The following is a 26,925-nucleotide window of genomic DNA, read 5'->3' as shown; positions in this document are numbered from 1 at the left end:
ACCTTTACTTTAAGCCGACTAGCTTTATGTACGGCAAATTAGTTGTAAGCATTAAAGAATCAGAGAAAGTTATAACCACAAATACAAGAGAATGTATTAACAATAAAGAAGAAAGACCGGAAACTGAAGATAAAATAAAAACATAGAAGGAAAAATCAATAGAAGTGAGAAGTAACTGGAAATTGAAAGCAAATAGAAAGCAGAAGAATCAGGATGAAAATTCATAATCATGTCAGAGAACAATATAATATTACGAAATGTAAAATACGGAAAAGCTTCAGGAGTAGATGGAGTATCAGCTAAAATCATACAACGTACGGAATATGAATTTCAGGATATGTGCTATAGCTTTATAAACAATATTTGAATTTTGGAATATTCCTTCAGAATTCAAGGAAAGCAGTATACTGGCAATAGATAGAACGATAGGTAATGAGTAATTAGAGAATCGCAGAACAATAAGATTGATTACCCATGCTTTAAAAGTTATGAACAAAATAATATATAGACGATTGGAAGGCAAGACAGAAGAAATACTAATAGTGATGAGTTAGATTTGAGGAAGATAGCGAAAACGTGAGAAACAATACTTCCATTAAGAGGAATCATAGGACATAGAATCTGAGTGGAGCAAAACAACTTATGTAGTATTTGTGGAGTTGGAGTGGAATTTACTGAATATATGATACTGTAGAAAGAACAACATGTTGAAGATTCTGATATAATGTTTAATAAACTGTGAAGAACGATGCATAATTTTTTTTTCACAGTTATCAGAATTCAACAATTATGGTAGAAGCAACGAAAGGAAAGCAACATTTCTAAAAGTGCTCACTCAAAGATGGTATTTGACGCCAAACTTTTAGTCTGTATGTTGGAAGAAACCAGAAAACTTAATGGCACTTACAATGTAGGAATAACTCTTCATAGGCTGAAAATACACACCTTTAAATTTGTGGACGTGCTCGGCTTTTGGCAGACAGTGATAAAAATAAATAGTAGTCAATTTGTGGACGTCATCGTGATTTGACAGCGATAAAAATTTTAAAAAAAGAAATCTTTAAGTTTCTCGTCCCACTGTTATGCCGGCTAGTCTAAAGGAGACAGTGATGTTAAGAAATGAATTAAATGATGGAAAGAAGAAAGCAGGAGGAAAGGGAGACCTCCGGGAGAACGCACGCACACGGTGTTTGTCTTCCACAAAGCTCACTTGATGTGAACTGGGATCGAACTAAAGACCCTATTCACCAGAAGTGAACGCTATACCACTCAGACACTGCGGCCACTAAAAAATAGAAGTAGAGCTAAAACGAAAATGCGCGTATCAGATTCTTAGCCACCCCAGAAATGTAAGGGGGCCCGATTCAACCATGTTATAGTTCATCACCGCATTATAGTTCATTTGCAAGCCTACCTTGAAAATTTTAGGGGGATAGTAAAAATTTAAGAGCCCTCACGTGGATATGGACCTGGTGCTTATCCGAAAATTCAATATGAAGATCATCAAAAACTAAAGACAGCTTTAGAAAACACAAGAAGAAAAACAAAAAGAGAAAAGATAAAAATATGAAATTAGTAGTGAAAGAGAGAGTATTTAGTTGTTGAACATAATAACGCGATATTAGGTACAAAAATATGTAAATTTAAACATAGCTAAGACAGAGAAGGCATTTGAAATAAAACAAAAGCTTCCAACTGGAAGGATAGAAATAGACTCAAGGAAAGAAGGATAAGAACTTTGCGTGGTATACGGCGTTGTATAGATATGAGGCATTAGTGCTGGAAGATGACAAACGTAGAATGATAGGAAAATTCAGTTAATTCTTACCTTTCTCTGTCAGTGTTCGTATAAGAATTGAAATCTTACTTGTGTTAGTAAAATACCTTTGCATGGAAGTCCTATGAATGTAAAATGATATCAACCGAATTATTATTATTCATGTGTGGCCATCCTAAGTACCAGTAAAATGTTATGATTGATCTTTGAACAAAGGAGCTTCTTTTGTGCTTGACAGCAGAAATTTAAGTGTTGTATACAAAAGAAATTCAGCATTTGTTCTTTCCCTAATTTACAAGAACAACGAAAGCATTACTTTTCCTTTCTTTCAGTGAAATCGTTTATGAGATAATATGCATTCAAATAAATGGTGTTTATAGCTATTCCCTTTCTTTCAGTTTGTGCGTCGTTCTGAGTTCATCAATAGTTGTTCTTAAGCGCAAAATATTCAATAATTTCTAAGGTTTATTCAAATCTACAAATGTCAATAAAAACAGTGGGTGTTTCATTTTATATAGTGTATTCATAGTAGAATTCAAAGACGTAAGTAGTTTGTATTTATGTTAGAGAAAACCATTCATGGAATGACTAAGAGTGTTCTCCCCTCCCTCTTTTCGTCCTTCTACACTTTGTATTAGAGGAAACTGAAATCGTTACCATCAAAAATGACTTAAGCACATTACATCAGATACTACTGCTGGCTATATTGCATTGTTGACCATAATTTAATTTTACATTCAAAATATTAAAAAAAAATAAATAAAGCCCGAAACGAGTGTTGAGGACTAGTAGATCTGCTGTTAAATGAAAGAAAATATTGAAGAATTTTGATATTACCATTAAAAGAGAAAGAAGGGTTCATGTCAGTGGTTAAATGAATGGTAATACCATATTTGTTAACATCAGTCATATTACAAAGGTTTTCTATTCCACTAAATTGAAAAGACACATTAGAAAATATTTTGTTCATATCCTTTTGGATTGTGCACAAATTATTACAACCAGTTGAAAACTGCCACTTTCCTCTTACGATACCATAACCTTACTGGACAAATTGGTTATTTACTTTATTTTCTTGCCAGGTTTTCTCCAAATAAGTGTTTCGTGAAAAAGAAGTTCACATAAAAAAAAAAAAACGAGTTTCATAAAGTTGTACTAAAATACGAGATTTTAATATCTTCCCCCCTTTCGTGTATCTCAAAGATTTTTATTTACACTTCTAAGGATGGTGCACCTAAAAGAGATTACAAAATTAAAATGTTTAAATAAACATAGAAAAGTATTGCTTCAAACAGGTTTCAAATGACAAATCAGTCAGTTTTACATAAGGATAACTATCTTATTTGGGCTTTTATTCGTGTTATATTTACTTTTTTCTTGTAAAACTTCTTGTTCTTCTGAGCTATGTCTATCATAAATTAATTACTTTGATTTTAATAACAAACGCAGCTTCCACAAGGATAAGTTCAAATAAATCATGGCTTGGCTTTACCAAATACATCGTTACCGAATAAACCGTTATAAAATCCAGTTTTGTGCCAATCAATGGAAATAGTGATACTAGTAGCAGGTGATAATTACCGACACACCCACACGCAAGTAAACGTATAGTTTCTGGTAAATGCCTCGTGTAAATATAGTCCTCGGAGAGATGCATTTCAATATTTTCCACTTAAGTTGATTTTTCTTCCACATTTTTCTTGTTAAATGTTAAAACATGCACCTGGGATTTTACTGTAATTACCTGTTGCACAACTCAAAGCATTTGGCATTATTGAATTGCTCACCTACTTGAAATAATTTAATTGACTGATTGACTAAGACGTTTAATGCAGACATCATCCTTCTAAAAAAAACTCTTAGAAAAGCCAATGAAAAAAAATAAGGCTTCAGAAACGTGTATACCTACGAGGAAGGTTCAATAATTATTGTCCCCGGCATAATTAAAATACTTGAGCTAGGATGGCTGATGGGGGATATTGTAGCCTAATGTCTTAGATGCCTATATGCTAAATTTCAGAATCATAGCTGCTTTATTAATATACTTTTACGTCGTTTCAGGTGTGAGAGGTGGCACCTAGCTTGAAAAATGGAGAAAATCGAACAACGAGCTGTCATCAAGTACCTCCCGGAAAAGAGGTTAAGCCCAAATAAGATTCATGAGGACATGATCAGTATGTTGGGTGATGGGCTCCTTCCTACCAGGTGGTAAAGAACTCTTGTGTGACTTCCGGTGCAGCAGGGAAAGCTGTCAACTGTCCCCTCGTGCTAGTTCTCCACAACATCATGCACCCCAGAAAACATTGATGCTGTGCATGATATGATTATAGCAGATAGACGAATCACGGTGCAACAGTTAGCAGACATCAAGTATATCTCTGTAGACTTAGGGGAAATTATTGTGCATGAACACTTGGTATTCAGAAAGGTGTCAGTGCTTTGGGTACCCAAAATGTTATCTCGTGAAAATCAGAAAGACAGAGTTCGATGTCAAAGGGCTGGTTTGGGGGTTATGGGGGCAGACCTGAAACAGTGCTGTGATAGATTTGTGACAGTGGATGAGACGTGGCTCCACCACTATGATCCCGAGCCTAAACGACAGAGCATGGAGTGGCGGCACAGCAGTTCATCTCCCTCACGCAAGTTCAAGGAGCAAGCATCAGCACGCAAGGTTATGGCCACAATTTTTCGAGGTGTGAATGGTGTGCTCTTTATTGTCTAGCTGGAGGTTGGATACACTATCACAGGGGCTATTATGCAGCCCTAATCCCTAAGTTACGCGAAGCAGTCAAGGAAAAACGGAGCGGAATGTTGCAGCGAACAGTGCTGTTCCACCAATATAATGCTCCAGCCCACAAAAGCCATCTTACTGTCGCCACAATCCATGCTGCTGATGTGTTCGAACATCCACCCTACTCACCCGACCTCGCCCCTAGTGACTTTCATTTGTTCTCAAAGTTGAAGGAGCACCTCAAGGGGAAGAAGATTCACTCAAATGCAGGTGTTATTGAAGTTGTGGAGGAATGGCTCAACGCTCAGGCAGAGACTTTCTTTGAAGCTAGCATAGTGGCTTTACAGCATAGGTGGAAGAAGTGCATTACTATGAAAGGATACTTTTTTGGAAAAATAATACTACTTATAGGTCAGGGACAATAATTATTGAACCACCCTCGTAATATAAAATCAAATGTATATAAGAAGCTACATGAATCAATTTTATATGTTGTTCCTCGACATAATAATTAATGTTATTTTCTTTTCTCATAGAATTCCTTTAATTTATAGTCTTTCTCTCCACCATACTGAAGAAGGATCAGATCTTCAGATATGTTGTAAATCAGTCAATTATAAAACTAATACGCACACTTTTATCAAATATATAGAGTAATAAATATCTTTAAGCTTTTATTAATAAATGTCACTTTTGTTAAATTTTCGTTAGACAATGAAGGTTTTACTTCTGAAGTTGGCGGTAAAACTTTAAATTGACAGAATACAGCGCTGATGTTGCCTGGATACAATTTATTACAGTCACTTATATTATTCCCGTTTGTGTTTCTAGTGTTTAACCTTACGTCTATGTTATATAGTTGCTATGTAACTTACGTAATATGCTAAATGTTGTATAACCTAAATATGTTTTTACTTTCACTTCCGTTATTCTTTCGCCTTGATCAGAAAACTTCAGTAGTTTTGCAAGCCTAAGACTCCTTTTAAAACTCCAACATTCCGTTCGTTAAAAAAATGTGTTATACTGTCAATGCATGAAACAAAATAAATAGACCTAAAAAGGTAGGCGAAATTTCAATCTTAGATCGTGGCCTTCGTGCTTACATGATTTCTAACAGTGTATCAAGGGTATCAGTAGCCACTCTATTCGACGTGTGAAAAACACACTTAAAAACAACTAAAATTCATTATAGCTCAGGTAAACATTTTTTGCAGCAAATAATTCCCATATATATTACAACCCTGCCTGAAAGTCATACTAAATATCTGGGTTAGGTTAACAGTTCATTTCTGAAGTCACCATCCACAGCCGGTCACACTTGAAAAACCCTTAACATTTCACTCGATTTCAAGTCCTTCCGTCTGAGTTTTTTTCGAAGTCTCCTCTTAAAACACAATACTGCATTTGTTAGGGCTGTCTTTTAAGTCAAACGGCTAGACTAAAATACTAAACTACGAAAAGTCCTCAATGAAGCAAGTTATGCTAAGGTTGCTACCTTAGAAAAATTACGGACGTGAAATAATTTTCTTTCTTTTCTGGATGCTTTCTGAAAATGAGCTCATTTCAGAAAGAAAATGAACTAGACCAATTTGCAAAAACAAAGGATTTCCTAAAAATTGTCTTTTTAAAAAATGCCAAGAGTGAACAGCAGTCGTCTGATTCTTGTCATAAATTAGCGTAACCCAAAACAATCTCGTGTATATCGAGTTGCTTAGGAACCAGATGGATTGCTTTTGTGACACCTACACCAAGCCCAAGAGTGTTACTTGTTATGAAAACTGATAAGGAAACAAAGCGGATGGTTGTGTAGGAACGTAACTTCTCTTCTAGCATAAACTGAATTCATCAGTGTCTAGATTTTTTTCTTTCGTGGTAGTTCATTTGTTCCTCAAAATTATAGTTGACAAGGTTTTTAAGCAAACCGAATGAAAGTGCGAGGTTTTTATTTTTAAAAAAAAGTGCTACTAAGTCAGGCTAGAGGAATTATTTTTATGTTTACAATTATTTTAGCCCATGATAATAAATTTACAAGACTCAGATTCAGACAATGTGGAAATATTAACTGACATAGACGATAGTGAAAGTAGTGTTGAAGACAAGTGTTTAGCATATCCAATGGAAAAGTTAATAGGTAAGTAATTTTGTTGCTATATATACTTCTAGGATGCACAGTCAAAATTCTTCAGTTTGTTGGAATAGTATATTTACATTGTGAATAATGTTGGCAATGTATGTCATAATCTCAACTGGAGGAAGAGCAAGAAGGGAAAGGGAGTCCACAACCGCGTGGAATATAGCGCACCATTGGCTATTGCCCGTGATGCTTTACATCTGAAACACACAGTAGTCACCTGTTGTATTTTCTCCGCTCTTACTTCTATATTTGACACCGATCGCTTCGTTCCAATCACCAGGGATTTTGTCTTTCTGACATTTATTTTCATTCTATATTCTTCACAAGCTCTTCTCAAGTTTACACATCTTATTGACTTTCTTTTTATATTCTGTAACAACAGCCCATTATATAGACTCCTCTTCGCTATATCTTCTTGATAGATATTAAATAATATCGGCGAAAGATATCATCCCTGTTTGAACTCTCCTTCCAATTGCATTCTTTGTCTACTGTGCATTCACCATTGAATTTCTATGACAAATCATGAATAATTCTTATATTTTATATAATATTTATGGACGAATATGTAATAAAACCTATATCAATACCATACATCATTTCTCAAAGTAACAAATACGGTGAACATAAACATACGATCAATAGACACATTACGTCAGGGTGAAATAGACTTAAACTTCAGACACTACAAAATACATTTCATTTGCTCTCCCTGCCGGTCTACTGGCTAGCACGTGTGCTTTGTACGGCATCCCGGGTTCGATTCCCACTCGAACAATTTTTACTGTCTTTAATGTTTTTGTGTTTGTGTCCCTGTCGTTCATGGTTATTGGAAATAACTGTAAAATGTGTATACCGAGTATAAAATAGAGACAAGTTATTAAGATACGTTCGGCGAATCAGTTAACTTAAAGAAAATTAAAAAATGGTGTAAAGCGCTTGCGTGAAAATCACTCTTAAAGGTTAGTTCGAGCCCCATGGAAGTAAGATTTGTCTTTTACCTCTTCTCGAAGTTTCTCTTTGTGTTTCTATATGAAATAGAACTTCGAATAGAGACGTCGTGGAATTCATTTATTGACTAAGCCAGAATTTCTGATAAAGATAACTATTATAATTTTATTATTATTATTATTATTATTATTATTATTATTATTATTATTATTATTATTATTATTATTATTATTATTAGTTAAAGTATGAAGTTTAAAATGAGACGATGCAGCATTTACGTAAACTAAATGATAATTTATTTGATAATATTCACTAGTCCACCATACATTGACAAGAGTTTCTTCTGGGATATGAAGTGTATAGAACATAAAACAGTAAAAATATTACAATAAAAATATATTATTAAAAATATTGATTAAGTAATTGGAGTTAAACATGCCTTTCCACTAAAACTTATATATAGAGAGGATTTGCTTTAAAGTGCAATCCACAGGAATATTCGAGTTTTAATCCGACTAGAAATCGATAACTTGCACGATAATATTTACTTCATTACTTCTATAATTCTTTATTCTTCTACGTATTATAATTCTATTTGAAGTTACGATTTTGCCATTTCAAAACGTGGAACGAGAAATGAATGTAATATTCTATTTGGTAAGAAAACCTTTGAAACAGTGATGATTTCAGCGGGTGACCTGAGGAAGAATTTGAGACACTGTCAACCTAAAAAAATTTCCTCTTCGAAGCCATTTCCTCTTCCGTCCTTCATATATTGACAATCCCCCGGGAGGAATCTTCTCAAATCACCAATACTTATAAATAGTTTTTCATTAGAAATCAAAGGATAATAATGAAATATTGAATATACTTAATATTTTCTTTCCAGCTATGAATGTTAGATTTGCAATTCACATAATGTTCCGTTCTAATTGAATTTGAAAGAAAAGTAGTTGCCAAAGACTTATTCAAAGAAATGTTCTCAGTCCTCTGATGAAAATAGGAACACACTAAAAAAAGACGAATTCTACTTACAGAGTTTGAACACATAAACTTCTGATTGACAGATTATTCTCTCAAACCGCTCGACCATTTCACATGCCTTCATAGTGTCTCTTTTGACTTTTGTATAAAGTGGTTTTCTGCTATACGCTCGCTTTTGTTTATGTAGGTACGACTATGAGTTTGTGAGGGATATCTGGACGTTACAAGTCTTGCCATTGTATAAAAGTCTTTTTCGTATAAATTACATTCGACTTTATGTCCTAATAACTTATATACAACAGGTCGAATCTGTGAAATGATTGGGGTTGGAGTGATCACAAATGTTTTCATAGTTATGAGTCTGGATGTGCAAACCCGCTTAACGTGGGGACTTACTTATATGAAATTTGGTAAGAGTATAATAGACGTTTGAGTATTTGATTCAAAATAAAGGAGTTCTGTATTTAGTTTTTAAAAAATCTGTAATGTTGATATTTTCGTGAATACCCTCTGAGTCCACAACTGATTTGTTTTATTGCTCTAAAAATAACTTTAGAGCTAGCTGATTACGGGGAATACTTCATTTCACCCATGCGACGATTCTAGCTAGTCGAAATTTGCGATTGAATTCCGGTGTGCTACTCGTGCGCTTAAAACAAAGACCGCCATGTTTGTACGTCGCTGGTCGGCATTTTTGTCGATCCCAAACGTTTCAGTATTCTTGCCAATTTGATGTCGAGAACAGTACCCAACCAACTTCCAACCTGCGGGACTTCTAACCCGTTGCTACTGCTACTACTAATAATACTAATACTAATACTAAGCTGCTACTATTATTATTATACTTATTACTATTTTTGCTATGGATCTGTATAGTAAAAGGGCAAACTCATTTTAATAACAGAAATTTAATGAAAATTTTAAAAAATAATCATTAAATCACTACTTGAATATTATTTTTAACCTTAGTTTAACGAAAGAAGTGTTATATATTTTTTTTTTTTTTTAGAAATAATAAAGAAAACTTTCGTTAGACAGGGTTTGAATCCACGCCAAAACCGATTTTCTTTACTGGTATGTTGCGCTAGTTCACTCGGCTGCGAAGACCGACAGCATCTGGCCTTTACTTTGTGCTATATGTAGGTCATGACTCGTAATGTCGTATCTGTATCGGCAATCAGATCACAGGATATCTGAAACGTTTGGATCCGCAAATATGCCACCGGTCTGCACAGTGGGAAAGGTCTGCGCCACTCACTAGGGAAACGGCTTATCGAAAGATACGATGCATGTTTTTCAAATGTACGACGTTGCTAATAACACAAAGAATAAGAAAAGTAACAGAATTTAAGGTTTATTTAAAAAGCAAATTATTTATTTATTTATATATTTATTACCAATTATTTGAATATACTTGAATATCTTAGTTGAAGTGTACTAATTTGCTATATTATTGATATTGTTTGCATCCTGAAGTAAGAAACTAATTAATATTCCAATGCAAGGGCCCCGATTTCTCTGTAAATTTGGGGTATTCAGATGCAGGATATATATATATATATAAAGATTTTAAGACAAATTGCACTCAAATTATACAAAATATTGTTTATTCACAAATACAGTAAGAGACCCACATGAGTTTTGGGGTCCCGGCCCTCTCGGCTCCCCAGGATCGGCGCACTCATGTTTCGGTCACCGACCGACTTTACGAAGCGAATTTTATTCATTCTTAACGAAAAAATCTACAATATAAAAGCATAGTAATTTGATATTGGAGTGCTAATTTCTTATATGCAAGTTCATCCTGGATTCGATAGTTATGAGCTCACGGGGAAGTCCAAGGAAATTAATACATGAAAAGAATCATTTCCCTAAGTAAACACAATCTAAATTCTCTATTGAGTTTAACACAAGGACGCAGGGACGTACGCAGCAGGTGGATCCTGGGGGTCCGGACCCCACGAAATTTCGACTTTTGTGTAAATTTAACCTAATTTTATGGACAATTTCAGAACTTTTAATATAAAATACCCTGCATATTTCATAATCAAGGGAGAGAAAATGAAAGTATATTATTTAATTAGCTCTCAAATTTCTTGGATAAGCGTTTGCTACTTGCATCTCTCACTTTAAAGTAAGTAATACTGCATATAATACTGCATATAATTAATGCAGTATTAATACTGCATATAATTAATGCATCACTTGATAACGACTTCAGTAGAAAGTTAAAGCTCAGAAGGAACTTTATTTGGATTAACGTAAGATATTTAATATTGTATTCTATGGAGTGGCATATTTATGGAGCTGTCTTTCGGGCGTAATCACTCGCCGAAATTTTATGGCAAATTTTTATGTATAGGCCTATTATAGAATTTTCACATTTCCAGAAATAAAGTTAGCAAAGCCCCTCCCGAAACAAGCAAAGACCCCCGAAACAAAATCCTAATTACCACATTGATTCTATGAAATGGAAAACAACTAAAATTACACAAAAAAATATTATTTTATTCTGACAGTAGCGTTTGGCAAATTTATACATATGCTTAATGTATCAGACATATTCTACAAGCTATTATGAACTAGGCGCCATGTAGGAAAAATACATCTACTCTGAATAACTCCTGAGAGTATATGGCTAAATTAAACAAGTTATGACTAACAGAAATACATAATTTTACACAGAAATTTCTTACTCTGTGTTAAGGAAATCATTTAATAACACATTAGCATTGAAAGATGCCTTCAATGCTAAAACTAAACTCCCCGAGGTGAGCCTACTCACCTTCCCAACAATGTGTGCAACCCCCAGCGATAATAGCTTCGCTTCCTGAGCAGCAAAGCACGTAAGCTTGTCTAGACAGCTGGTGAGGCTTCGAGTCTTTCCAACTTACTATTTGTTACCGAAAAAAACGAAATGTTGAAGTATTTACATTATTTTACAAGATACCAAAGATAAAGAAAATATACGGTAGCAAACAGGGTAGGCCCGGCCTCAGAGCTTCATAGTACGCTTCACTACTGTCTGTATGCGAACTCTTATACATTTTTTAAAATCCGTTTCAGGTATTGTTTATTCTTGTCAAGAGAAGATAGCTTTGTGCGTGAAGTGAATGAAAGTAAATGCCTGTTGGTCTACATCCACGTACCAAATTCCACATGCACCTCACAGTTTTCTGTAAGGAGGTGCTGCACCCCTTGTAGATGAAAATTATATAAAACTACTTGGAGCAGAAGTCAATGTAAAAAGAATCGTGCTACAAATTCACTTTCGGCAAGCTTACAAGTAACACTTCCCAAGTGTAATATCCCAATTTTGTTAAAATTTGGCAGGTAGATACTACACATAAAATAAGCGAATCTTTTTTTATTTTCTGCGGAAAAACGGTTTTAGGGGGGAAAGCCCCCACCCAAAATTTTGAAAGTTGACATCCGAAACTCAAAAACAAGTAGACCGAAGTGAACGAAATTGTGCACAGACATTGCAGACATAAAATCAGGATATAAGCGTTTCGTATTTTCCTGGAAGAAACGGTTAGGTGGGGCACGGACCTCTTTTAACCTTTGATCATGAAATATCAAATCTGATAGCAACGGTATGTCAGATGTATGTAGGACATGAAGAATTACAACGAAACTTTGTGTATGGATAATAGGCAAAAAATAAAGGAACACGGGTTTTCTATTTTCTGCCGAAAAACGGTTTTAGGGGTCAAAAGCCCCCACCCAAAATTTTGAAATTTGACGCCCGAAAGGCAAGAAGAAATAGACCGAAGTGAATGAAATTGTGTACAGATATTGTAGACGTAAAATGAGGAATTGTGGATTTCTTATTGTTCTTTAAAAACGATTGGGTTGGGTAGGGCACGGACCCCTCCAAACCTTTGATCATGAGATATCAAAAATTATAATAACAGCATGTCAGAAGTGCCTAAAGGACATGAAGAATTGGAACAAAACTTTGTGTATGGATAATAGGCAAAAAATAAACGAATATGAGTTTTCTATTTTCAGCCGAGAAACAATTTTAGGGCCCAAAAAGCCCCCACACAGAATTTTGGAAGTTGACGCCCGAAAGGCAAGAAGAAGTGGACTGAAGTGAATGAAATTGTGCACAAATATTGAAGAGGTAAAACGATAGAATACGTGTTTCGTATTTTCCTGAAAAGAAAAAAAAATGTTGAGTGGACGGAGACGTTGAGTGGTGGAAGGAGTGGATCGAAGCGAATGACATTGAATGTAAATATTGGATATGTAAAATAAAGCCTTTCGTGTTTCACAAGTGTCTCCATCCGATTTCTTCAAATTTTCAGATCAAGATCACCATTGGCGTCTCTGGCATGTAAAATTTGGGGGGGACATCAAAGGAAATGATCTAACTGCTAGTATCTTAGCGGAATGTTAGATTATGTCACTTCAAAATATTGAGGGGGACGCGTCCCCCCGCCAGAGATGCCCATGAAGATCACGCACAAACAGTATAGCGTATTTTATAGTATTTCAGGAGGCATCTCTAACCCTTACAATGTTATTCCGCATAATCTAAAATACGTGTCGATTAATTTCCTGTTTGCTGTTGATGTGCCCAATTTGAGGCAAAACGGATAGGGACACTTGAGAAACACGAAATGCCTTCTTTTATATAGGCTCTATACAATATCTACACAATTTCATTTGCTTCGGTCCACTCCTTCCTGCGCTATTACAGTAAGATTTACTTTTTTCAGAAAGGGCCTAGACCCTTTCATTTATTGTTTTGCAAATTGTCCCTATACGAAGTTTCGTTGCAATTCTTCATACTCTTTAGGAACTTCTGACGTATACTTTTTGCACTTTTGATATTTCGTAATCAACGGTTTAGAAGGTCCGTGCCTCACTCAACTGCTTTTTACCAGGAAATTACGAAACCCAATTACCTCAATTTATGTCTTCAATATCTGTGCGCAATTTCATTCAATTCGGTGCACTTCTTGCCTTTTGGGGCCTCAAATTTCAAAATTTAAGGTGAGGGCTTTTGCCCCCCTAAAACAGTTTTTCCGCAGAAAATAAACCCGTATTTGTTTATTTTTTGTGTAATGTCCCTACACAATGTGTCGATCCAATTCTTCATGTCCTTTAGCACTTCTGACATAGTGTTATTAGCACTTTTGATATTTCGTGATCAAAAGATGGGGGGTCCGAGCTCCACCTAACCGTTGTTTTCCAGGAAAATACGAAACACGTATTCCCTCAGTTTGTGTCTATAATATGTGTACACATTTTCGTTCACTTCGGTTCACTTGTGTTTGCCTTTCGGGCGTTAAATTCCAAAATCTTTAATTGGGGCTTTTGCCACCTTAAACTGTTTTTCCACAGAAAATAAAAAAAAAACGTATTCGTTTATTTTATGTGTAGTATCTACGTTCCAAATTTTATCAAAATCGGAATGTTACACTTGGGAAGTGCTATTTGTTAGCTATGCTGGTGGTAGTAATTCTCAAGACAATTGTTATAATATTGTTCTCTTTGAAGAAGTACCGTCGACATGGCGACCATGCACTTAAAAGCACGCCACTATTATGTAATGCTCTATATACATACAAAAATAAGCGGCAATGAAATCTTCTGCTCTTGGAGTATCCTCATATGAACTTTTTTACTGCACGCATTGAGCTACCGTTTCAGAAACCAAAAGGAATATGCTCGTACTCTTGGCATTTGTATAGAGGTGGGCACGTCGACACTGAATTGTTAGTGTCACTCAATACTTACTCATTTTCCCACTATTATAATTTGTTGTTTAAAACTTACCACTTAGACTTTTTATTACTTTGTAGTGTAAATTTACATACGATCTCTTTACTTGCATGTAGAAATAGCATTATTTTTCATTAAAGATTATTTTGTTTGGGTTTTTTGTAAGATTTCTTCAGATGTCCAATACCAAATGCAAAGAGTACCACGGTCCTAAAACATTTGTTGACTATAATATGAAGGTTCGTTTTGTAATAATTATATTAATTTGTATATATTCGTTAGTTGTTGGGTCGATACACGCAACTCATAAGAAGAAATACCTTGTATACGTCTACTTATTTACTATAGTTATTGATGCGTAATAGATTTCCATAATTAAAAGTTGATTACCATTCGGCTATAGCACTAATATTCACCTCGAAATTTCTTGAATTCTAACGCGTTAATTACACTTTTAATATAATTATTACACATTGCGATATATTTTGAGATGAAACGTGTCCTCGAAGTTTGATATATGAGGTTTCTGTTCATGCTGTATCACCCATGGTGCTCTATCGCCGTATTGTGTCTCAATTTGAGCTTTTATGGGTGTATTATAACATGTATTGGATACTAATATTGATCATTTACCTTCATTGCTTTCTGAGAGTGTCAGGGTTTGATATTCAAATTTGAATTAAAAATTAAGAATTTTGAATTTCAGACTTCTTTTTTCGAATAATGAGGTAGTTGAATGTAAATAAGGACATACTTTTTAGAACCTTATGTAAATAAGGACATACTTCTTAGAACCTCATGTTTTCTATCTATCTGCTTTTAGGTTATACAAATATATCCATTATTAATGGATATGTGGTTTTCAATGAAATGTATATGTAAAAACTTTGCTCTTAATTTCATATTGGTATCTCGAAAATGAAATCGAATCGAATCATACCTTATTTTGACATTTTTCTTATAATGACATACTATTCGTTTCCTGTCGGGACACACTATATACAGAATTAAATTTAATTGAGGTAGTTTTAATAAAGTAACTACATAGTTTTAGATGAACTATCTACATGGTTTTACAAACACTAATTTTGAAAATGTTTTTTCTTCATGTAGTGTCTTGATGATTATGAATTTGTATTGTACTAATTAAATTTGTTTAATTCTATTTGTACGTTTCAACAAATGGCAGTTATTTCACTTTGAAATACATGTATATCTAGATATCTGCTCATATTTATAAAAGCGCTATGTGTTTTATTACACAGTGTTACAGTGGTTTTCTTCCTTGGAAGCTATGCACTGATTGCAGTAGTATTTCATGCCGTGATTTTAAAACCATAAGTCGTTCGTTTGTATCAGCTTCCATTTTCCAGACAATGAGGTAAAGTGGAATTTTTAATAAAACATTTTCCCACTGCAGTTGACAAGACTTCCCGCTATGTAGTTGCAACACTGTGTAAAATTCTTTATGAGTGGAATTAATATTCATTGTTTTGACTTTCTTATTTGTGATTTTGCTGCAGGTGGAAGGACTGGAAGGTTATGCTCTGGAAATGACCAGTTTTTATTGTTGACACATGAACTTGTTGGACAAGCTGGACATTAATCTCAGATAATTTCTTGTAAAAGTACTTGTGTGAGTGTTGTGTGTAATGAGTCATATCGAGGAATTGCTTGAATAGCTCTGACAGATTCTGTTATATATACGGGAAAGTGACAGCTAAATCAAATATTAGACATGTGACACCGCTTGTGGAAAAAAAACCTTACGAATTGGACTTTGCAAAGTGGGTGATCAGGATACACAAACGGACACCACATGTGAGTTGTAAATGTTCTGCAGTGAATCTTTGGGACACAGAATGCATTGCGATATGGCGTGTCAATAGTGCGGTGTGAGCTGAAAGATCACACGTCAGACTTATTTTTGTTTAACAAACGTAAATGGAATAACCTCAAAAACCACTAACTCAATCATATATCCAAATTTATTTTGTGCTGTTCGACCTGTTTCCTACAGAAAAAACTTTACCTTCACTGTTCCACTTCACTGTTCCACACGTTGGACGATGCTGGTAAATGTGCTACTTTCGTTGATCGTGATTCCGAAATTGAAGAAGAAAAAGAAGATTCCGACTACACTAAAAAATTGTCGGACCCGCAATTAATACCTCCAAGTAAATTAAATGATCTCCTTAAACATTTGCACTTGTCCAAGTCCCAGGCTGAACTACTAGCTTCGAGACTATAAGAGTGGAATTCTTTTTAGAGAAAAACTAAAAAATAACTACGTATCACTTTCGGGGATGTCATCTAACTAGTTTCGTCTACTCTCGCGAAGGTTTCCTGTTCCGTACAGATATTTATGGATTCATGTCGGCATGTAACGTTCGTTATGATCTGAATGATTGACGACTATTCATTGATAGTTTCAAATTCAATCTAAAAGCTGTTTAATTACACTTTGGAGATAGCCACCATGCTATTCCGGTTGCCCATACTGCAGGTATAAAAGAAGCATTCTGAAATATGAAGCTTTTACTTGAAGCATTTGAGTACGCGGAACATGCATGGTACATTTATGGTGATGCTGTTCTTGTCTCCTTTCGACGATAAAATCGGGTTATGCTAAATACTGTGTTCCTTTTCTGCGAATGGGGCATCACAGAAAAGTATCAATACTACAATATAAAACAATGGTTTACAGGACAGAAAAGTGTTGGTTACGAACCTCTTGTCCAACCATAGAATGCGTACTTATTATCAAAAGTTATGATTAATGAAGATATCCGCCAAGGCTCTAGATAAAGAGGGTGATGGCTTCCGTTACCTGAAGGCAATATTTCCCCATCGCAGATGCAAAATTTAAGGAAGAGATATACATTGGACAAGAAATAAGAAGAGTGATCCACAATTCGACGAAAACTTGAGCAAAGACGGAAGAAGAGCAGGGCTTGAGCTCAAGAATGTGGTACGTTCCATTTTGGGAAAGAGAATATCCCCAATAGTCCAAATTGTTGAAAAAGTGATACTGAGTTTTCAAGAAATAGGTTGCAACATGTCTTTCAAACTTTATTTTCTCCACAGTCACTTTAGTTATTTTCCCCGAGACCTTTGGTGTAGTCTCATATGAACATAGTGAAAGATTTCATCAAACATTTTGTGTAGTGGAAGGAAGGTATTCGGGGAAATGTGAAGGAGTTTCTGTGCTAGTTAATTATCGTAGAACTGTGCAAAGAGAACCTGACGGTGCGTATAAAAGGAAACGCCGATAAGAACATTTATCAACTTGTGAAGCAAGATAGTTTTCTTATTTTGTTTTAGTTACAGAGAACATCAGAGTGCATGCAAAAGGTAACACCAATAAGAACATTTTATGAAGCAACACAGTACTCTTATTTTATTTCATTTCTGTATGTTGTCTTTAACTAATTTCGTTTCAACACATATTTTATGTGTATTTCAAGCTTATAATTACATTTAGGAATTTGCACTAATTGTAATTTAACCATGAGGTGCGTTGATGAATCTACTCCCTCAATTGTCCATTAAACACACATACACACACACAAATCTTAGGCGCATGGACTTCACAAGATCTTTCCCAGGGGAACAAATCCCTAAAAAGTCGGCAAATTTGTCCCCAAATCGTTCAAATTGTACATAAAATTGCATAAAGCCATTTTTCATGAAAATCCTGGAATGATTAATATACTAGTTTTCCTCTAAATTTCATACCGTTCCTTCAAAATTTAGACTGTCTTTACGAGTTATCTAAGGTGTAAACTAGTATATTAATCATTGCGTATTATATATTAAAACTTTCTCAGAACTGAAAGCTGATACAGAAATTCTAGTTATATTATTCTGATCAGAATAAACAGTTCTATAGGAATCACTCATTTTTTCCAGGAAATAGAAAAAAGTTGAAAACATGTTCTTTCATTTATAGTTTCTTCTGATGTTCTAAAAATTGGCTATAATCAAATTTGAAATATCTAATTTATGTAAAGCAGTAGCTGATGGAACTTGCGTGCATTCTTGCCAGTACTCACCTGGATCAGTATACCAACAAATTATCTAAGATTTGTACTTCTTTGGATGAAATTAGTATACTCAGCAAATCATATTTCGAATATGAGCTGCATTTGGGTCTAGGAATAATTCAATTTTAGGATGAACAGCAGTTTGTGTAATCAACGAGATCTACAGATAATTTTCGCATCGAAACAGTTCATTACTTTCCTTTATTTCGCATTACAGTTATTTGTGCATGTACTGTACATATAAGCTTTGAATATGAATCGCATTTGCTCCATATTATGCAATGTGCTAAATTTTACATGATGAATAACATAAAGTTTTACGTTGTGTGGTACACATGCATTCTCCACACGAAATTTTCCAACTAGTAAGAGGTTCACATTTCTTGAAGCTTGGGCAAGGCAATGTTGAGCAAGATAGTTCTCCTTCTCCGCGTTCACGGACGCAGCTACAGCTGTTACAATCAAGAGTCCAACTATAAGGAAGTTTGCAATTCCTCATAATGAAATGCCTTTCATACGTAGAAAGCGGTTCTGTAAATAGTAATAAATAATAAATGAGAATCGCTAAAATCACCTAGATAGTACTTTCAGATGCAAGTAGTAGTATATCATAATTTACGAATATACACTTGCCAACACTAATAGCAACACATTTAAGCTAAGATGTTAATAAATTAATGTACAGTTTTGTATTGTAGTAGAGTGATAATGGTTTCAAGTAAGACAATGGTAGTCTCAAAGAACGCTGTAGGGTCAATCCATCTGAAAATTGTGAAAATGATTGCTTGACCATCTTCGAAAATTATAAAAATTGAAGTGTGACGAATCGTGTGCATGAGGTCAATAACATCATTCACATTGTCGTATGTACAAGTGTTTCTGAATGGCGGGTATCTTTGTAGTCGGTGGAGTACGAATTTTTGCATTTGCAAGCGTTTAGGAAAACTACAGTTGCTCAGGACATACGAATCGGACGAACACGAAACAAAAACAAATGTTTAGGGAAGAGACTAAGGTATACGAACAATATATTTTTTTGCGTCTAAATAAACAATTAGTAATTCTGTATGTAAATAAACTATTGCAAAAAATAATGACTGATATTACATGGAGAAAACAGTCAGGACATGGTAAAAATACGAAAGCAGCTGCGTGACGATGGTCGTAGCCCGGAAAAATTTAAATGTTTAAATATGTTTCCTGTTAGATCTAAAAGAAAAGCTATAGTGCAGCAATTAGCCCCGTTTGTGTTTGTGTTCAGTTGTGCAAAAGCTTGCGAATGGCGTTTGTTTAAGCTTTCTAGTTCCATGGACATTGTCATGCCTAAATGGTAAAGGACTTAGCCCCCCTTGCACCCACGACACCCCTCGTCGAACTAGACCGCGGTATGAAAGCACTTAATGTGTCAGCAAAGTGATATTGAAATCAAATCCAAGTTACGAAAGTTAATATGTTCAAAAAGTTGCGTTACATCTATCCTAGCTAAATATAAAACTACATAAAGTGATATAAAATAAAAGGATACTTCCGGTTGATGTGGAAAGGCGAAATTTAGCATGATTATAGCTTTCAAGTACTGACCCACAGGAAAATTGCCAAAGTTAATATTTGTTTTTAATTTTTAGGGGTTTAAAGGGAGGATGAAGAAATTCTCTCTATTTTTTAAAGGACCCTTTTTTGGACATATAATATCATATTTTAGGTACTTGGAATTGGAATAAAAACTTTAAATTCGGTATGCTTGTATGTTTCTGTTATCATTAGTTAAGTAAATGACCAAAAATAAACATTTTCAACCGTAGAGAGGATTTATGGGGAACTGAAATCTTCTTGCAATGCTATATACACGGGATATCTTCTACACTCCAAAATGTTTAGGCTCTTCCGGCAGAATTAGAATGATGAAATTTTTCATGATTGTAGATTTCTGGAACTAACCCACAGGAAAATTGCCAAAAGCGAATATGTTTTGTTTTTAAAGTATCTATTGGAGGGATGAAGTAATTCCCATGTTATTTAAACGGGTGTTTCCTTGTGATACAAAATCTTATCTTTTAGATAGTTGAAATACGAAAAGAAACTTGACTTTTAGTATAATTGTAGGTTTTAGAGATTCGAAGCCGTAGTCCGAGCCAACACGGGGGTCTGGGGGTGGAGTTCTAAGGTAACCAAAGGCTAGTCTATCCTATATAACGCAACCTTTTGAACTTATTGTCTTCCGTAACTGGGATTTTATTTCAATATCACTTTTCTGATACACTAAGTGCTTTAATATCATGGTACACTTCGACGACGTGTGTCCTGGATGCAAGGGGGAGCTAACCTCCTTACTAGATAGACGTGACAATGAAGATGGAGCTAGAGAGATGCACAAGGCATAGTTTTTCAGATCTAGCATGAAACATATCCAAACATTTATTTTTTTCCGGGCTACGACCATCGTCACGCAGGTGCTTTCTTCGTGTATTTACCATGTGTTCACATTTTTCTCCACATAATATCAGTCATGAGTTTTTGCAATAGTTTAGCTACATACAGAATTACTTGGTGGCACAAGCAGCAATTTTTAGCACTTTGTCCTTCTGAGATATTACGCCCCAAAAATTGCATCAAAATCACAAACTTCAACTTTCGGACCCCCATAAATCTATGGTGAAAGTAGTAGCATAGCCGTGGATACTTCTACAGACTCATTATATGCAATAGTACACAGCACAAAACTTATGAAACCCCCACTATATGACATTCCAAAATACACTCCGTTTAAAAGTGTAATTTTCTCTAGTTTTTCTGGTGTTTTGATGTATTGGTTTGCAACCCTGCATATTTATTTATACGCAAACGTTTATTCTGTCCGTGTAGCTCAGTCTCTCCTCTAAACATTCGTTTTTTGTGTGTGTTTGTCTGACTCGTACATCCTGAGCAACTGTAGTTTTCGTAAACGCTCGCAAATGCAAAAATTGGCACGTCACCGACAACAAAGATGGCCGCCATTCAAGAACACTTGTACATACGACAACATGAATGATGTTATTGACCTTCTGGCGCAGAAGGTTCATCACACTCAATTTTTTATAATTTTCGGAGATTGTCGAGCAACCACCTCTGGACACTTCGTATGGATTGGCCCTATACAAAATAAAAGGAGGTGCACGTGTATGTGTCCATACTCTTGAACCTATTTCCATAATCAAAATAATTTCAGTAAAGCTTTTGCAACTACCAGAAACGTTCCGGCAACTTGTTTCAGGTAACACTGCAAAGTTGATTTATTCTTCTCGCTGAATAGCTGGAACGAGATCGACGCAGATAAAATTTTCAGCTCAGTTAATACTCGCATTGTACTAAGTTAGGGAAATAAACTAGTTGTTAATTCTTGAAATTAAAATATAGAGGAATAGAACTGATGCGCAATTACTGCAAATTTTCGTTACATATATTTTTGACCAGAGAAGCAATACGATACTTTTTCTGCTATCGGAGAAAACTGAGTGAACTGCACTACGTCATATTAAAGGTCATGTATGAACAAACCAAAACACTAGCGAGTGCAAATGACTGTGTGCATAACCACCTTCCCAAGATTAAATTCATACCTTGCATATTCCCACCTACTTTGTACATATTTTAGGTTATCAGGAGTCATTTGCTCTGCTTTTTGATTGAATATAAAGCATTTCAACGACTTACTATAGACGTAATGTTTGTTGTACTGTTCAATTGTAATTTCTCCAACATATTCAGAGAAACCACACCAAAAATAATATACAAACAACCTACATTTCTGGAACAAAGTATAAACACAACGTTATAAATACAATAGTAACACTCGAAGAAATAAAATGATAGCTTTGCTGATTAATATTTACCCACAAAATGAAGCACTGTAAATGCTAAAAGACGTTATTCAGTTCCGTCAACAACGATGGATGAGGACATCGCAACCATGAAATCCACTTAAGTAATATCATAATCATTGGCAAAATTCCGTACTGAGAGTTTAAAGCTTAATAGCACTAACCAGAAAGTACCTGGAAACTATGACCGTTAGTATCTCAGATCCAGTGATATGTTCCATGGTAAGCGGGAATCAAATTAGAATATTAGCATCTTTGAAAGTTCACTTCTCTCGTGGAGGACATAAAAAAAGGCTAAACGTATTTGTTTTGGACACATTGTTATATTATTAACAATTAAAAGTGCGATAAGATACACAATACATAATTCCGTTTCAAAATGTTTTTAAAACGGTATTTAAACTTTCCACTGACAGTTGACCACTCAGTTTATGTAACCGGTTTTGGATGCAATTGTTAATTAGTCCTTTCAACGATATCTGTTCTATGACAAGGTAATTCCATTCTATTCCTATTTACGTCTATCTTCTTTCTACAGTTATACCATAAACCACAATGTCGTCAAAAGAATAAATTCAACTAGAGAGAAATTTGAAGAATCAAGAGCTTGCGAAGACATTACAAAGTATGATAAATGGGTTAGATAACAAAAACGTAAATAGCCAAAATTATCTCTAGCTCGTAAGAAATTCTTACGCAACTTAAATTTATATATATAGTGGTGCTTTCTTCGCAAATCTTTACTCTGTATACGTATTCGGTCCATAATATGGTTTTTTTGATTGCAACATACGTTTTCCTTAAAAGTTTCAAAGTAGTCATGAACAACGAGGGGTTTTCACAGAATTTAGATTGCCCACAATGCTATTTAAACATGACTAGTTAAGATGGTCTCTCCTCATGAGTGCATCTCCGGACGTCGAAAACAGAGCTTTATTAATTTAATGATGAATTTTTACTTATGACCTAAACTTTTAATTGGCACACCTGTGTATGAATAAGTTTCACTTTTGAAAAACATAAACTTTTAATTGTTTTAAACGTTCAAAACACCTGTTTTTACCTCTTCTTTCTTCTCGGTTTTATCCAATATCTTTCTCCATACATCATGTATATTTAATCCGCTATTCCAATTCATAAATTTCTCGTTTCCTTCCTTTCCTATACATTCTGCCTCTTCTTTTCCATCTCCTTTTCCAGCCCCTCTACGCCTTCCCAATGTATTTCATGTCCTGTCTCCCTTACATGTTTATATATAGAATTACTATCTCTTTTCAATCGAACGTCGTCCCTGTGCTGTTTAATTCTTTCTTGTAACCTCTTTCCTGTTTCCCCTATATAACTCATATCACATTCTTTGCATTTAATTCTATATACAACCCCTTCATCACTTATTTGAATCTCTGTTACCTTCCTTTTACTCGTTCGCAACGCATCTAACATTCTTCTGCTGACTTTACTGTACGTTCTTACTCCTCCTTTTCTCAATAAGTTTTTTAAGACTTCCGTTTATTCTCCTATGCTCTCTATCTCGAACCATCTTTTCTTTTCTTCTTCACTATCTTCTCTCACTTCCTTCTGCCTTCTGCCCTCTTCTTTCTTGCTATTCTTCTTCAATACCCATTCTGCATTAATAAACTATGAAATTGTTCATATGTCTTCTTTTCTCATCTCGTCATCACAGTCTATCATCTTTATCCTTCTCTCCATGTTTCTAATAAAGTTCCTTTTAGTTCCTTCATCTACATCACTTCCTCTATAGCAATAAACACCTGCTGAACATTGTTTCCTATACAATGTTGTTTCGAATTTCCCTCCTACTTTCCTTATTGTCATATCTAAAAGTTTATTTTCCCCTTCCAGGCTTATTTTCTTTTTCTTTATCTTCTATCTTTCCCATAAATTGCTCGAACTGTCTCTTCGTTCCTTTCCAAATACCTAAGCAATCATCCATATACCTGCAAAGCATAATCAGTCTTTCGTCTCCTTCTTCTTTAACTTTCTGTTCGCATTTATCACAATTTCTGATAACACTGCGCTTAGTTTCGATCCTATACTTAGTCCTTCCTTTATTTTCACTAATTTTTCCCCTATTGTACACACACTGTTCTCCCATATCAGTTTTAATGCTTTATCAATTTCTCTTTCTTCCATTTCCTTATTGTTCTATTCTCCATTTCTTCTTCCAATACCTTCAAAATATAATCCCTTCTTAAGCTGGGAAACATTGCTTTGACATCTACGCTAAACATCAGTGTTCTCTAATTTTTTCTTTCTACTTTCTCTATCATCCTCTTGACTTCTTCTGTATTCTTAACTCTATTACTTATTTGTTCCCCCCTTATTTCCTGTGCTATTATCCTTATTTCCTCTTCTAATGGTTGAAAGATATTCTTTCTGCAATCCATTACTGGTCTCAACTTTACCTCTTTGGTGTGTATCTTCGGAATTCTTTCTTTTCCGTCTAATAAGTTGCTAAAGCCTAACTTTTTCGCATTCTGTATTATCTCTTCTATCACTTCTTCTTTCATCTTTCTCTCACCTATCACCTCGTATGTCTCGTTACATAACTCATCTAATTTCTCTTTGTACTATTTTTCTTCCATTACTATTACTGCTCCTCCTTTATCTGCTTCTTATATAAGAATGTCTTTCCTTCGTCTCAAGCTCTTCAATACTTCTTTGTCTTCTTTTGTAAGATTCTTATTTGCATGTTCATATTCTGCCTCACTATAGCAGCAGCTTTTCTTCTCATCGTGTTCCTTTCTTCCTCTTGCTTTATGTCCATAATTGCTTGTTACACTGAAAAATCTAATTCTCTTGTATCAGTCTTTTCTTCCTTCACTTTGTACATGTATCTCAAATTAAGGCACTTTTCTTCTCCTTCCTTTAATATTACGTTTCCTATCTCCACAACTCTATTTTCTTTCCATTTTTCTTTCTTTTCATTCTAAATTCTTCTCTATCTTTTCCTATCTTTGCCACTCTTTCTCTTCAAACGTTATTTCCCATTCACTTAGGTTTTTCAATACTTCTTCTCTTATAAAGACTAACAATGCATCTTCAATTTCTTCTTTTATCTTATTTGTCACTGTTTCATTCTTTTGAACTTCCGTTGTCTTCTCTCTAATTAAATCCCACACAAGTTGCTTCTCTGCTTTCTTCACTAAGTGTTTAAAACCGATAAAGGAGGAGCAGTAGTATAAATAGTAATGGAAGAAAAATTGTACAAAGAGAAATTAGATGAATTACGCGACGAGACCTACGAGGTGATAGGTGAGAGAAAGATGAAAGAAGAAGTAAAAGAGAGATAATAAAGAATGCGAAGAAAGCAGGCTTTAGCAACTTATTAGACGAAAAAGGAAGAATTCCGGATATGAAAAGATTCCCGAAGATACACAAAAAAGAGGTAAAGTTGAGACCAGTAAAGGATTGCAGAAAGAATATCTTTCAACCATTAGAAGAGGAAATAAGGATAATAACAGAGGAAATAAGGGAGGAACAAGTAAGTTATAGAGTTAAGAATACAGAAGAAGTCAAGAGGATGATAGAGAAAGTAGAAAGAAGAAAATAGAGAATACTGATGTTTAGCGTAGATGTCAAAGCAATGTTTCCCAGCTTAAGAAGGAATTATATTTTGAAGGTATTGGAAGAAGAAATGGAGAATAGAACAATAAGGAAATGGAAGAAAGAGAAAGTGAAAAAACATTAAAACTGATATGGGAGAACAGTGTGTGTACAATAGGGGGAAAATTTGTGAAAATAAAGGAAGGTCTAAGTATAGGATCGAAACTAAGCCCAGTGTTATCAGAAATTGTAATAAATGGGAACAGAAAGTTAAAGAGGAAGGAGGTGAAAGACTAATTATGTTTTGCAGGTACAGTAGAGCGTCGATTATCCGAACGTCGGCCAACTGAACTACCGCTTAACCGAACTGTTTACTCGCTCGCACCTGTTACTCTCCGACCCTACCCTCCATCATCCCCCACACTCCCAAATCAAGTTTCCCACAGTAGTCGCCGCACTGAGCCACCGCTGGCGGAACATTGCTTCTAATGGGGCCTTCATAAGGCTCTGCTGACCAGCCAAGCAGCCAGTCGCTGTGTTTCAACAATCAGCACACGTCTGTCGGTTTGGCACTGGCTGTAGAGGTAGCGGCAGTATCAAAGCTGTTCACAGTTACAGCTGCGCCAGCTAAGAGTTGAGGCGTACCGCTCCGCGCATGGCAAATAAACATGTACAGTTCGATTATCCGAAAAAAACAGTTTTCCGAACACCCATGTCCCCCAATTACTTCGGATAATCGACGCTCTACTGTATATGGATGTTTGCTTAGGTATTTGGAAAGGAACGAAGAGACAGTTCGAGCAATTTGTGGGAAGGATAGAAGATAAAGAAAAAGGAATAAGCCTGGAGGTAGAATTAGAGGAAGAGGGGAAAATAAACTTTTTAGATATGACAATAAGGAAAGTAGGAGGGAAATTCGAAACAACATGGTATAAGAAACAATGTTTAGCAAGTGTTTATTGCCATAGAAGAAGTGATGTAGATGAAGGAACTAAAAGGAACTTTATTAGAAACATGGAGAGAAGATAAAAATGAAAGACAGTGATGACGAGAAGAGAAAAGAAGACATAGAGCAATTTCACAGTTTATTAATGCAGAATAGATATTGAAGAAGAATAGCAAGAAAGAAGAGGGCAGAAGGC

The 26,925-nt window shown here is 35.1% G+C and overlaps 1 protein-coding gene and 1 long non-coding RNA gene across 2 annotated transcripts in view; both read right to left on the bottom strand.

Moving 5' to 3' along the window:
* LOC145662058 (uncharacterized) overlaps nt 1-1,916 on the bottom strand; it is a 56,450-nt gene extending 54,534 nt beyond the window's left edge. The window contains exon 1 of the long non-coding RNA XR_014126970.1: nt 1,829-1,916. This is a non-coding gene — a long non-coding RNA (uncharacterized LOC145662058). The remainder of the gene's footprint in view (nt 1-1,828) is intronic.
* A 16,620-nt stretch (nt 1,917-18,536) lies between these two features.
* LOC145662057 (uncharacterized) overlaps nt 18,537-26,925 on the bottom strand; it is a 57,334-nt gene continuing 48,945 nt past the window's right edge. The window contains exon 4 of the mRNA XM_081727389.1: nt 18,537-18,890. Within this exon, the coding sequence (XP_081583515.1) occupies nt 18,646-18,890 (245 nt within the window). The 3' untranslated portion in view covers nt 18,537-18,645. The remainder of the gene's footprint in view (nt 18,891-26,925) is intronic.

Source organism: Thermobia domestica, chromosome 10 (genome assembly GCF_964235325.1).
Source record: "Thermobia domestica chromosome 10, izTheDome1.hap1.1, whole genome shotgun sequence".
Taxonomy (NCBI): domain Eukaryota; kingdom Metazoa; phylum Arthropoda; class Insecta; order Zygentoma; family Lepismatidae; genus Thermobia; species Thermobia domestica.
The sequence above is the reverse complement of the archived record's forward strand: the minus strand, read 5'-3'. Positions and strand labels throughout refer to the sequence as shown.